Here is a 14,010-nt window from a genome sequence, read left to right as displayed (position 1 = left end):
AAAGAAAAGAGATTACATATTTGGGCTTAGTGCATTCTTTTTTATCATGAATCTCTATTTCTTATTACTATTGTAATAGCAATATTATCAGCTTTTGCTAATGTTTATTTACTATTGCTGAATCAAGTCAATCTATACAGCTGTTAATTGATCTTTAGCCTACATATATAAAATCAGAATTAAATTTGTATTTTTTTTAGCCAGAAGTAAGAAATAATAAAAATAAAATTTAAATTACTCTGCTAGAATAACATAATACAGTGAATCTTAAATCTGTTACAACTTTTATCTCAACGGGCTTCAGAAAGCTTTACTAATTGGAATTTACAAATGAGGATACAGTAGAAAAATGAATGTTTTATTTGCTAACTTCAGCTGGTAGTTAATTCTTTTGAAGACTGGAGAAGAAACAATTTGAATATAGTCTAATACAGCAAAATTACTTAGAAAAACATGGTTTACGTTTGGATAAATATACCTTGTATCTGCTTCTTATAAAACATTCTAATGTAACTGTCAGTTTAAGAAACGCAAAGCAAACAAAGTAGCCTGAACATCCGGAAGTAAACAAAAATAAGCAGCTTGTATTATGACTGAATTGCTGAAGTAGGTATCACAGCCCACTGCAAATACATCAGTCCTAGACCTCTATAAACTCACAGAATTTCAACACAAAATTTTGAGCCTTATTCCAAAATACTGTATGGCTGGAGCCTAAGACAGGTCTACACCAAATAATGGGAACAAACCTCACCTTGAGCTTCAAAACTGCAGAGTTCTTTAGAGACATATCGAGACACTAAGCTTGGATCCTGACGCAGTATACTATTTAACTTACAAGAAAGCTCAACCATTTTTCTAAACTGCTTCTGGATCTACAAAGGTATCTCTGTGAGACAGATGTTTGTCTGCACTATGCAGATATATCAGCTAAAGTTGGACTAACTTGAGAATCTATAAACATTTTTCACAATCTAGTACACAGAAAATAGCAGTATCTAAAATTTGTATTCAATGATGGCTGATAATGCCACTTCAGTGTAGTGCACTCTTAGGTAGAACTTATCTATGTATGACAGAATTTTCTCATAGAGTAAAATCCCTCAGGACAAAAATCCAACACAAATTCATCTGCCTCCTTGCTTCTCCTTACTGTAAACAGACATTTTATATAGAAATCAGGGACAACTACATTTTCCCATTAAAACTGTTTTAGAACTTTCTTCCTGGACGCAGGTCAATTATGAAGCTTTTGGTCACTTAGTGAGTGTGAAAATCTGAAGGCTGCTGACTGTGTTTACAAAAAAAAAAAAACCAAAAAAAAAAAAAACAAACACAAACAAAGCAGAACATTCCTTATTTTCCCTGACACTGTAACATGTTTGTTCCCTTTTGAACTATGTAAGTTAGAAGTGTGTATCATATCTGACTGGTATGGTACAAATGCAAAATAACCTTATCTTACAATCAATACAACTGGAAACAATCAGTTTGAAGTTACAGAAATTAAAAAGGCTCGTATTAGCTTCTCTGATCTCCTAATGATTCCGCAAGATACCTGCAAGGTAGGGAAAGAATGTTACCCACGTTAGAGATACTTGCATAAAAACAAAGTGAAGTTAAAGGTTATCTAGTAAGTCAGAAAGGAAATAAAATTCAGAAGAAGCTCATTCCCATGTTTGACAGTTAACACACTTCTCTTACTCTCTGCAAAAACAGGAAGGAAGATATAAATTATGAGCACTTTTCCTACAAAATTAGCAGCAAAAGACTCCTTCTTCAGTCCAAAAAAAATTAGGACACTAATATTAGAGTTTTAAATACATACTGAAAGGAGCAGTGTTTCTTGACAGTAGTATTTTACTGCAGCATGGCTTTGTGCATCATTTTACATCCCAGGCATATTGTCAATAGTGCATTATCTAAATATCCATTTTATATAGCTAACTGCATCCTCATAGCAACTTAGAAAATCAGTCTAACTGTTTAATTTTAGGTTCTGAATTCATATGGCTTCCAAAGCAAAAAGCTAGTAGTGAATCTGTGCAACTACCAATTTATGTCTGTATCTGCCAGTTGCAGCTATTGTCTTTTAAAAACGTATTAGCATGCTTTAAGAAAAACAGTGGCAAAATGATACCTAGAATCTCTGTTTCTCATTTCATCACACCACACTTGTTTGCTCACAAAACACTATTACCTTTTGCTTACTGAAAATGCTTAAGATTCCATTTAATATAATCCTCTCCATTTTCCAAAAAAAACCCCATTCACTTAGGCTGAAATTCTGATCTGTCCGTAAGTTGTTCTGGGCATGTGTTAGGTGTAGAGGAATTTATGCAAATTTGACCATAATAGTTCTGCAGTTTTGACTTACATTAAAAAAAAAAAAAAAAAAAAAAAAAGTTTCATCATCTGGTAGCACTGCCTCCAAACAAACAAAAAAGAACAGACTAGAAGAGCAAGGTAACCCTAAGCTGATCTTAAATGATTTTTTTTTAATCTGCAAGTAGCAAAAGCTGGTTTATGATAATTTGGTTAGGTAAAGCTTTGAAGCATCTTTCTCCGATTAACCCTAGTCTTACTGGTTGTACTGTGTATTCTCACTAGGATGAAATCTCCTTATCTAACTAAATAAATATATTGAAATACTTAAGAATATCCTGCTAACCTGACTGGATATTATGGGAATGAAACAATCTACTCAAACTTAAATTTCTAACTAGAAATACAGTATCTGTTATTCTTCTCTTTGATATCCAATGCCATTAAGCATTTTTTTCATAGCTAAAATCCTCATTCTGGTAGCTATTTTTAAGAGTAGATATGTCAAACAATTTTTTGTTTTACTTTTCAGGGCAGAAAGATGGAGTTAATACCAATAATTTTGTACTGGCAAGAACCCACAAAACCTGTCACAGTAGCTCTTGTACATATATCAATTCAGTTCCTGATGTACATTTATAATGCACTTGAGTAGGTGACTGGGATATTTTGATTCCTACAATTATCTTCTGAAAGCTAAGGCCTGTCTCAAAAAAGGCTGTTCAGAACATTTATGCTGCTACAATTTATACCACTATGTCAGTTCATGAATGACTGTCTTTTATGTGTCTTCCTGTGATCACATTATCATGGAATTATGCAACACTCATTTTTTTGGGTGCATCCTTTGCTCATGGCATTTTCTTTTTTCAGTTTCCTGCATCTCCTTCACACCCTTACAGTCGACGTATCTTACTATGTTCTTTTTCTTCCATATTTATCATGTTATCATATGAAATCATATTACTAGTTCATCGCATTTGTTTTGAATTGCTGCATTTCTGTTAATATACAAGGGAAGCCACAACATGAAGAACTCAGCTTCTAATCACTCTAACCCACAAAAAACAGAGTCCATAATAACCACTTAAAACTACGTATTATACTACTGCAGACCATTAAGATGAAAGAGTTTTTGTGGAGTGTGCAACTGATTGCTTTTCTTCATATACTAATTTGCAAATTCCTATATGTAACACAAAGCTTGACTCATCAAGACTTTTCAGAACTGCAACTGATGTTTTGGAAGAAATATCCACTTCAGGACTACCAATACTACTGTGAGTACTATATTTATCTCTAACTGAGATTACAGTTATGAACTGATGTTACGGCTTTTGTCGCTGCTACACTAGACGAGCCATAGATCTGTTTCAATTTGGCAATTTCTTAACCAACTTCAAATATGAAATTCTGGTGTAATTGAATTAAACAGCAATTGTCTCTTYGACCTTGCCAAGAAATTAACATCACCTTGAAACTTTAAACACTTTGTTCTGCTGATCAAAAATAAATGGCATGACAGCAGACCTGACCCTGGGAATGTGTCCAAAGGGAACTTAATCAACAGCTTAAAGGGCACAATTAGCATCATAGCCCATACAATCCTTTCTTTAAAAATCAAGAAGATACATGCCATAGACTTTCCTAAATCTTGCCTCACCACAACTAAGAATACTTCTGTAATCTAAATAATAGCTAACATGTATCAACTGCAGTATTTAAATTATTACCCATTATCTCAGTACTTTTTGGACACATAGGCACATTGGACTATCCTGGCACAGCAGAAAGAGGATTCCTAAAAATCATTTCCATGTTTAAGTGCTTTCTTAGCCCAAATTTCTGCCAGGTGATATAGCTGTCTCATCAACTCCTATTTTTATAGGCAGAAAATACTTGCATCCCCATGCAGCACAGGAAGAACATAAAAATGGTCATGTAATATCACTCTGTTGAAAAGTCAATAAAATCAGTTCATTCACCTACAGGTGTATGATACTTCTATTTTTATTTTTTTGGCAAATCTGCATAACGATTTTCTGATCCATCCTAGTAGACGAGGTACTATTTTTCTTCCTGAATTTAAAATTCTTTTCTTTGAATTTGTGATCCTGATCACAAGAAACATCTGCCACTGGACAGTCAAAATCTTGACTTATAAACTGCTTGACTTTGTCTGAAAGTGGAGAGCTCTTCCAGTTTTTCTAAAAAAGCTAATGTCAAGTAGCAAAGAAAAGAGAAATTTAATTTTTACTGTAGACAGAAGAGAAGTATATGAGCTTTGGATTACCTAACACTGACAGCCTGCAGGATACAGAGATGAATAGGTGTCTACACATTTCCAATATATCCTCTTAGGCAAACTCTACTGAGCTCTCATACTTGATGTAAATATAATCATCTCCCATAACTTTGCTCAGTGAGAGACTCATCAAAAAAAGCCCTAAATGCAAGATATTTGGAAGAAAGTTTCCACAAGTTCTGCAGGTTTTAGGAAGAAATTMATCTTCATTAGGAAAAAATTAAAATTACTTCAAAAACGTCCATACTGATTGTGAAGGAGAAAGAGGCTCATTTTTCAGTATGATTCCCMTGAAGAAACTGAGCTTTGGGCACGAAACACTTGGAAGATACTACTCTGTGCCATAAGAAAAAAGGAGGGAGCAGTCTATTCCCAAATGTTTGGGCCCTAAAGAATGTTTCCATTCATACATACATGTTCCACGTTCATACAAAGCATAAATAGAGAGGTTCAATCTCTGTAAGGCTTTCATTGCTTCAGGGCTTCCAAATCAATACAGCCAAATTCTGCATTAGCTGGCAGTTATGTGAACCTAGTGCTTTTTATGCCAGTTACAAGAACTGGATATTCAAATGAGAGTCAAATATGTAAGAAATAATTACTATGGATTTATTACTTCTAGGTTAGTGACAATGCACTGAATTATATCCTCTCTACTGCTTATAATCCACAATATTTTCTCTATTATCTGAATGAACAAATTCACCTTACTGTACATATAAATTAATAACTAATTTATCATTAATTATCATTATCAGCAGAATATGGGATACTTATGAACCTTAGAAAAACTAACATTGTCAAATTTACCTGAACTCAATGAGACTGAGTAATTAACAACACTATTTTTATTTAAAGCATCTGATATCAAACACTCTCTACTTCGCATTTTTCTATTCTGTTTGGACTGTTCCTATGTGAATACTATCAAAACATGTAAGTTAAATAWTTTTTTTGGACTGCAGAATACAGTAATTAAAATGCAAATACAGTATTAATATCTAAAAACGAGGCTATACCTTTATCATTCCTAAAAGAAAAACATTTTAGTTTTTTTCCATGTACTTTATGTAGTAACATTTATTGTTATGTACTTACATGATAAAGTGGAACTGTATTGTTTTCTGCTAGAGAGAAATTCAAAACATCTTGCTGTCCAGGTTCAAGCCTAACATTAATAGTCGATGCCAGCACAGATGGACTAATAGGGTAGTTAGGGCTGCCTGTGTTTTTGCCCTTTTTTCTTGACCTACGACCTGTGTCCCTTTTGTTGTCTTTCTGCATCAAAGGTTCTTCTTGGACAACCAAGATCTTGTCATCACTCAGATACCGCAGGAGAGAATTCTCAGAGTCAGTTGTTGGAGAAAGAAAAAAAAAACAACCAAACAAGTAAGATGAAAGAAACAGAAAATCTGGGTTTCATTTCTACAATCATAAATATTTACATTTACTACAGGCTAAAAATAAAGCCTTGTTTTCTTTTACGAGAAGCTAATTTTAATCTTAGGCAAGTTTACTATTACTGCTTTGCTGTATTTCAAACAGAAAGCATAACAAAGTTTGACCCTGCTGAGTGGGGAGGTTGGACTAGATGATCTCCAGAGGTCCCTTCCAACCTTACTGATTCTATGATTCTATGATTCAACTGAATGTTATCGAATATGTGCTTAAGACACACAAGGGACAGCAGATTTCTCATCACACTCTTCACTACACTTGAAAGTACATTTTTCATGGAAAACAATCCCTATTAAATGCATAGTGGCCCACCAACATTGAAAAACAACATGGTAACTAGAAATGCAGATGTGTAATACTTCACTTTTTTCCCCTGAAAAGAGATGGAGATGTGATGCTTAGAAGAAAACATTTTTGATTTTCATTTGTTAACAGATTCCTGGATTTTAAGAATGCAAACCTGAATCCACAAAACAAATTATTGCTTATGGATTCTCCCCCAAATTGTAAATCATTATCTTAGCTTTGTGACAGTGTTTCGGAACACCTTACTCTGCAAATTCGGAATTATGGAACATAGTTAATCCTTTCAGGACATAAAAAGGGAAAGCATGCTAGATGCCTAATGAAAAGAATAGATAGTGTAAATAAATAAATTTGCCACTTGCTTAAAATAAGGACCTTAAATGTTCTTTTGCAGATCTGAGTCATAGACTACCCCAAATCCTACTTAGCAAGAATTGTAACATGAAGACCTTTGACTACTGCCAATGGGAAAAGTGTTTTATAGGGCTGGATGTAAATTTTCCGTTTCAATTCTTTCCCAGTGCTTTTTTCGTATGCTAAAACCAGAAAAAAATCGTTTTGCACAGTATCTTTTTACAATTTTTGTAAGATTGAAATATCCTGCTTTCATACCTCTTACATGAAGTAAAATTTCAATTTCTATATGTCACGAGCAAAGCTTCAAATCATTTTTGAAGCACCAAAATGATAAGAACATGAAAGCCAGTCTGTGTAGACTCATCAAGAAAAATCAGACCAGACCAAATATGCTTTCTTCCAAATATGGTTGCTTCCAAGGCAACAGGCCCTATGGATAGGGGATGGGCAGCGCATGTTATGTATCTTGAATACGGCAAGAATTTCAAAGCATCTCAGACAATGTCTGAAAGGCAAGTCAGGCAAAAGCCTACATGAAACTGTAAGGTTATGTACAACTGGGGGGAAAACCATCTGGACTGCATCTATATTGTCAGCTTGGTTAATTCCCCACTTCATCTACAGCTTGTTTCCTCTGCATGCTGGCTCATTTGTACCAGGGTTCCAACCTAAAGTAAACTGAGCAGTTTCGYGGGCATAAAACCTAGGCACAGAAAAGATGGTAGTGCACATCCAGGTCCCTGCACTACAGGTAATATGAGGCTAGCGACATTACATGGCTTGCCTAGAAAAATATAAACGTAACCAAGGGTTGTTCAGTAGACAGCAGATTTCTATCTAATAAGGTAGAAGGAGTAATGATGACAAACACACTTTTAACATATATTAAAAATATGATTCAACTGAATGACTACAGAAATTTTTTTACTTATCCAGTCTCTTTTGCATATTCATGTTTTCATTCATGAAATTTCAAGCAAGTAAAATACTAAGATTTGGACTACATCAGCGAAGTCTGCCTCAGATGAAACTTACTTTCTTTTGAAATGGAAAGTATTAAAAAATGAATTTAAAATCCTGTAAAAATGTTGAACAATATTTTTCAATTTTATCATACTGCAAGTGTCAAGTTGCACTCCTCTCAGCTATCCACACTGTGCATAGAAGATTCTGACAAAACAGTATTTATTCAAGAATTCACAGCCTTCTCTCCAAAAATAAGGTAGGGTTGCGGCAGGCACAAGATCCCCCTCCCTTCCAAAAGGTAAGAAAGAAGGATAGTAAAATGAAAACCTTTCTCCAGTGGGAGCACAGACTTGTAACAGACAATACAAAAGCATTTATATTTCTAATGCAATTTACATTACATTCTGTAAGCAGCAATTGAAGAAATTCTCTTCTGCTGTAGTCTCTGGGGATATTTGGTGAAGATCTTTTCAAGCAAGTGGATAATGCATAATTATCAAGGTTACTGTAGCATCTTTTCATAATTTAGCTTAGAAATAATTCTTTTATTTTCAAGAGCATAAATTAATATATAATAATTAATAATTAATAAATTATTTAAGAATTCTTTTAMGAGCATAAATACTTTTAGATTGCATATATTAGACACGTCTATAAATACTGATTTAAAGTCTATTTTACCTACCAAAAAATGGCACTTTTAAGGGTGTAAGTCTACTGAACAGATATTATTATAAATGTTTAAAAAGAAATGCTAGTGAAAGATGAAAGCAATATAACTTTTCTTTTTTTTTTCTTTTCTTTTTTTTTTTTTAATATTTCATAACAATATAATGTGCACTCATATTTTTGAGTTTGAACAAAGCTGAAACATACCCGGTACTCAACTTCCCCATTCTCTTAAAAATAAAAATTACCGCTAAGTTTTGTATTTAGCATCAGCAATACAGAGAATTAAATAAAAAATTGTAAGCTACGTCTTTCAAATAAAACTGAAATAACACTTATGCCTTGAAACACTTTTTTTCTTTTTTTAATCTTTAGGTTCTCTGCTATCACCACACCTCTTCCAAAATTCCTAATTCCCAGTGAAATCAGTGGAAGCTTATATCATTAGGACTGCAAGTCTGAACACAGCACACTTGCTGATTCATGTTTCCAGTATTCATCCATATTCATCAGAATGTGTCTCAAAGGTCATTATCTTTCATCTTTAATATCCCTTGTTGTACAAAACTTTAAAGATTAAGAACTATGACTGCTATCAGCATGTATCTGAATATTAGTCTCTCTTAACTCTTGATGTTTATCTTACTTCATAACAGAATTAGATAAAGGAAATCCCTCATAACTAATAGAAACTTTTTGATTTTCAGGAATACAAAGGCTCTTCCCCACTCACTAAAACATTTAGTTCCTGTGATGACATTTTCATGTTTCCTAAATAACAAAGAAAGAAGTCTTGCAGAACAGCAGAGAAAAAAATACTCACCTCTGCTTCCCCTCTTATACATATTTTGTTCTTTTGACTCCCCTGTCCAGGTGTACTCAGTAGGCATAGAAACAGGTCTTAAATCTCCTGGAAAAATTCAAGATGAACCAATATAATTTTTGAAGATTAAAAATGAAAGTCTATAGAGTAAGTAATTACTGTAATTTAGAAAATGACACAACACTTCAGAGTAGTCCTTTTTACCAGCACCTATACATTATTAAAGCTGCAGCTTTATAAACATCCATGTATGCTAGATTCTCCTCTGTTATACCAATCTGACTCAAGTACCAGTGACTTCCAGTAATCCTACTCACTTTCTGCATTTACCTTTAAAATCTCTCCTCAGTCACCTCAGTCAATAACTGTTGTCAGAATATTATACTAAGCTTTAAAAAATGCAGTTATTCATATATTATCTTGAGTTTTGTTTTATTAAAATGAAAAAAAAATAAATTTCTGGTTTAAGTTATTTTTAAAAGGAACAAATACATATTTCTGAGACTTTAAAATCAAATTCCTTCCAAATTTTCAAAAAAATCTCTCAAAGTTATGGAAAGTCAGACAGAATTGTCCATTGCAAGCATAAATGGAAACTTAAGTATTTACAGGCACAGTGTTCAACATTTTAAACTAGAAGTCATCATGCAGCATAATTTTATGAAAGCAAGCCAAATCCATCCATCTGGCTCAATTTAAATCACAGTTCAGGTTTCTCATTCATTCTTCTTTTGTTTTAAAATGTTGAGGCGTATTAGGGGAATAAAGACTGAATGTCACTGGCATTAAAACGGAGTCATACACTTCAATGTTAACAAGGTTACAACTCTTTCAAGGATCAAGTCTATGACTACAAGTTACTAAAAATACTCTAAAATATAAAAGATATGTTAAAATTTCCATATTCTCAAAAAGAAAGAGTAGTATTTGAACACCACCCTGTCTGTTCCAAATAAACAAATAAAGAGTATGCTGTTATGTTTCAGGAATATCATTCTAAAATTCACCAAATACAAAGTACATAGCAGTCACTATTCTAAGATTTTGAACTATATTTCCAGCATTAAAAAGATAATCCTAGGATGTTATTAATGTAATTCTATCTGTTTAACACAGTGCTGAATTTTGGAAGGAATCGTATCTCACAGAGACTTTTATACCATCAATAAATCTTTTCAGGTCCTCCCCTACAAGTAGTCCAAAACGCTGCAACTAGAGTAGTCTCCAAGAGCAAGTTAAGATGCTATCTATCCAAATAATATGAACATAAATATTACCCCAATCTTTTATTATACGCTGTAAGTATGTTTGTAAGTAACTTTTACATATACTAAGTATTTTTTCACATAATTTTTTGTCTAATATTTGCAGCCACCAGGTCATAGTCCTAAGAAAGAGTAATGAGTTTTGGGAAGTGATGCTGTGTTAATGCAATTTGCTAATCTAGTCAATTCAGAAATGTCAAAAAAATCAATCCTACCATGAGTAGGTGTTTTTTCTCTTCTTCGCACTCCCGTAGCTCTGCTTCGCTCATACTCAGAGCCCACAAGATGACCTTCACCTTCAATTAAGGTGTAGTATTTCCCACTTTCGTGATCCAGAAAATAGCTTGGAGACTCAGAACCTTTCATTCCTGACTTTCCGAATTTGCTGATGTCATCACAAGACATTATTCCAATTTCATCTCTGAAAACAGTAAACCACAAGATTATGGAGAAATTAGTCATTTAATGATAAAGCTAAAGTGTACCACCCGTCTCTCCTCAACACTACAAATGGAAAAATGTCCTGTAATCTGTGGTTTGTGAGAAATTTTGCAAGTGATCTAAATTAATTTCAACAAATGCCAATTAATTCAATCATCATTAGGTGAATTAAAAAAAAAATCTGTAAGGTAAATAATTATGCTGAATATTTAGTAGTAACTGGAAAGAAAGCACCACGAAGTAGCCAATCCATAAAAGTTGCACAAGACCTTACTTTTAAAAAGAGTAACTTACACCATTCACTGAAATTGATTATTTTTATCACTCATCAGAATTCASAGAATCTTTCCAAAATGCTGTTTAGACATCTATTACAAGCATACTACTATTTATATTATTCAAAATTCTTTTTGCTGCTTTTCTAATGAAAATTCTTGATGGGCTAAAAATTGCAAATACTTCTCAAAGTTTTTTAACAGTTCAAACAAGCAACTTCTCAAAGTTAGCAGTATACTATAAAAAGATTTTTGCCCTACAGTACCAATGATCTTTGAGATGCTGTGGTTAATACACATTGTACTGGAAGACAGACATTCCTCATGCACAAATTCAAGTTATTCTCAGTCCATCAGGACTAGTATTCTAGGCTTCTGTTACATACTAAACAAAATGGGCACAATCGTCAAAGAAAGTACAATCCTTCCCTTCTTTGTTCTCCCCTTTGAAGCCAACGATTCCAAGACAGAAATTAAATATATTTTTGAGCTCTAAACTAACTATAATATCTAAAAGATACACAAGTACTATAAAATCTTTTAGATTATGTGACAAGATAACCACATACTGTAAATTTTAAATGCACCAGCAAAATAGGAGAATACTCTCCTCCAAAATGAAATGTTTTCTCATTGTTAAGTCCAACATGTAACTCATGAACAAGTCAGTGAATTACTACTTGTATTTTCCAGTTTTTGGAAAGAGGCAAATTTTTAAGCCAAGCAGAAAATGAATTCTACTTCAGTTCTAACAAAGTGAACTTTGAAATCCAAGGAAGGGAATAGGCATTTCCTTCCTCAAAAAACAAAGCCAAGCCAGCTATCTGTTCAGAACAATACAAAGAGTTTGAATAGTTAAGTTCAAAGACTTGAACTAAGCTTTGTGCTTTTTTTAGTGCCAAGACTGTCAAAACTACATCTTTCCTACACCTATTAACCTTCATCATCTATTAGGCCTGCTCACTCCTTTCCTAAAGCCACCAAAAATGGCAAGCTAAATTCAGAGACACTGCAACAAGGTACACATTTTCCCCATAAAAAGGTATTTTGGATAATTATTTTTTTTAAAAAAAGCAAAGCGGCTGGTCCTCATTGCCATATGCAGTAAGGAGAAGTGAAGTTTATTCCAACCATTTACGCTCATATGTAACAGCTGGAAGTGAGCTGCAAACTTGACTCAAGAAATGTTGCTATAGACAAGAATCTGGTTTTGCATTCATGATGCATATGTTCACTTACACTGAGGTCTGCAACAACGTATACTTTTGAAACAAAGGTTTGTCTTAAAAGAAACTCTGAGTTCAATGCAAAATATCTATTTTGTAGGTCTACAGCTCAGAAATGAGAGACATGCGAGTTTTTTTCAAGAAAATATACTCAGTTCAGCTTTGGCTTTGACAGTGCATATTCTAGTATTTTCCAGGCTCAAATTTCCCCCCCCACTTTTGACTCCTCAAAATACAGTCTGCTGATCTATTCTCCAGCTGGGAGGAGCAACATAACACTGTGCTGTTCTACAGAAGTTCACTATGGAATATAAGAAAATTACCTCTTCAGCCTCAGAAGGCTAAGAAGCCTTAGCCTTCTCTAACTGTGCATGTGAGAGAAACTCTGCAGTGCTATTTCAAGTTTCTTTTTTATAAGAAAAAAGGAATTTTGTCTTACTTTGGTCTCCTTGAAACAAAAATAAACAGAATAAACTGAGTGGCTATCTCTAAATCTATCATTGAGCTAAAGATAGCAGACAGAGAAAGACACGAAGAAAGTAAGACAAAACCAAAATAAGGGTGGGACTACATCTACCAGCAAATATTCTGTAACTGAGAGTCAACTGCCAAAAGAAACGTAATGCCTGCATTTCCCAATCTGAAACTGAATTCAATGAAATGCAAAACCTGATTCTGAGTTTCATTTTTCTGGTTAAAATACTGCGTCATAACAAAAAAAAAAAAAAAAAAMMAMAAMAAAMAAAAAATCCAGACGTTTTCTAGTATTTCAAAGGAGGCATAAGGAATTGGTGTAATATGAGATGACAACGGTATCCTGTCCTAGCAGAAGTGCATGCTTTAAAATAAGATACAAGTGGTCACATAAGAGTAAACAGAATAAAATGATTGGAAGTTTTTTTAAATGCTTTCCTGATTTAGGACCCAAACCAGGTTTTACTAAACTAGCTGTATGCAGATTTTCTAGCTGGTTAAGGGCAAGTTAAAAGTCTCTCGAAACAAGGCAGTCTAATGTACTTCTAGCTCTTAATTTTGACAAATCTGAATACTTAAATATGCATACAAATGACAGAAACATGCACTGTCCTCATTACTCTATTGAAATTAAAGTGTAAAATTTTGTTTTTCAAAACCTCAAATTCATTAGGAGGTAAATACCTGGGGCCATAAAGTCCTGACATAGGAGAGAGAATGAAAACATCCTGGAGCGCAGAGTTATCCATTTTTGAGGACATGCCCATTGTACTGGTTGGGGTTGTAGAGCTGCTTGTAGGACTGCTTGGAATTACAGGCTATAAAAAAATAAGCACATGAAAAATGAACCAATGTTTTCTACACTGCAAGTTAATAGTGCTACAAGTAAGTCAAACGCATGTTTTTTTTTATTATAAAACATGATCTATTTTCTGAAATTAGTCATTTTTGGATTAGTGCAGTTTATTCAAAGATGATGTTTACTGAAGCATCATTTCAGCAAAATGTACAAGACCAGTTATGGAAGAAGTTGGTTTAAAAAAAAAACAAACCTGCAATTAATTTAAAAGACATCTTATGGAAAATTCTGAGACTCTGAATCAAAATATGTTTTTTAAAT

The 14,010-nt window shown here is 33.6% G+C and overlaps 1 protein-coding gene across 2 annotated transcripts in view; it reads right to left on the bottom strand.

The window, feature by feature from the left end:
• LOC146587415 (connector enhancer of kinase suppressor of ras 2-like) overlaps positions 1–14,010 on the bottom strand; it is a 206,421-nt gene that overhangs the window by 41,014 nt on the left and 151,397 nt on the right. Inside the window, exons 10-14 of one of the 2 annotated variants that reach the window (XM_085319812.1) lie at positions 13,575–13,708; positions 10,690–10,895; positions 9,206–9,296; position 9,015; positions 5,729–5,974 (exon numbers count right to left, since the gene is read on the bottom strand). In XM_085319812.1, the coding sequence (XP_085175938.1) occupies positions 5,729–5,974; position 9,015; positions 9,206–9,296; positions 10,690–10,895; positions 13,575–13,708 (678 nt within the window). Of the gene's footprint in view, positions 1–5,728; positions 5,984–9,014; positions 9,016–9,205; positions 9,297–10,689; positions 10,896–13,574; positions 13,709–14,010 lie in introns of both variants that reach the window. The other variant, XM_085319811.1, reaches the window with a different exon arrangement.

Source organism: Rhea americana, unplaced genomic scaffold (assembly GCF_003343005.1).
Source record: "Rhea americana isolate MKP2758 unplaced genomic scaffold, rheAme1 scaffold_6, whole genome shotgun sequence".
Taxonomy (NCBI): domain Eukaryota; kingdom Metazoa; phylum Chordata; class Aves; order Rheiformes; family Rheidae; genus Rhea; species Rhea americana.
The sequence above is the reverse complement of the archived record's forward strand: the minus strand, read 5'-3'. Positions and strand labels throughout refer to the sequence as shown.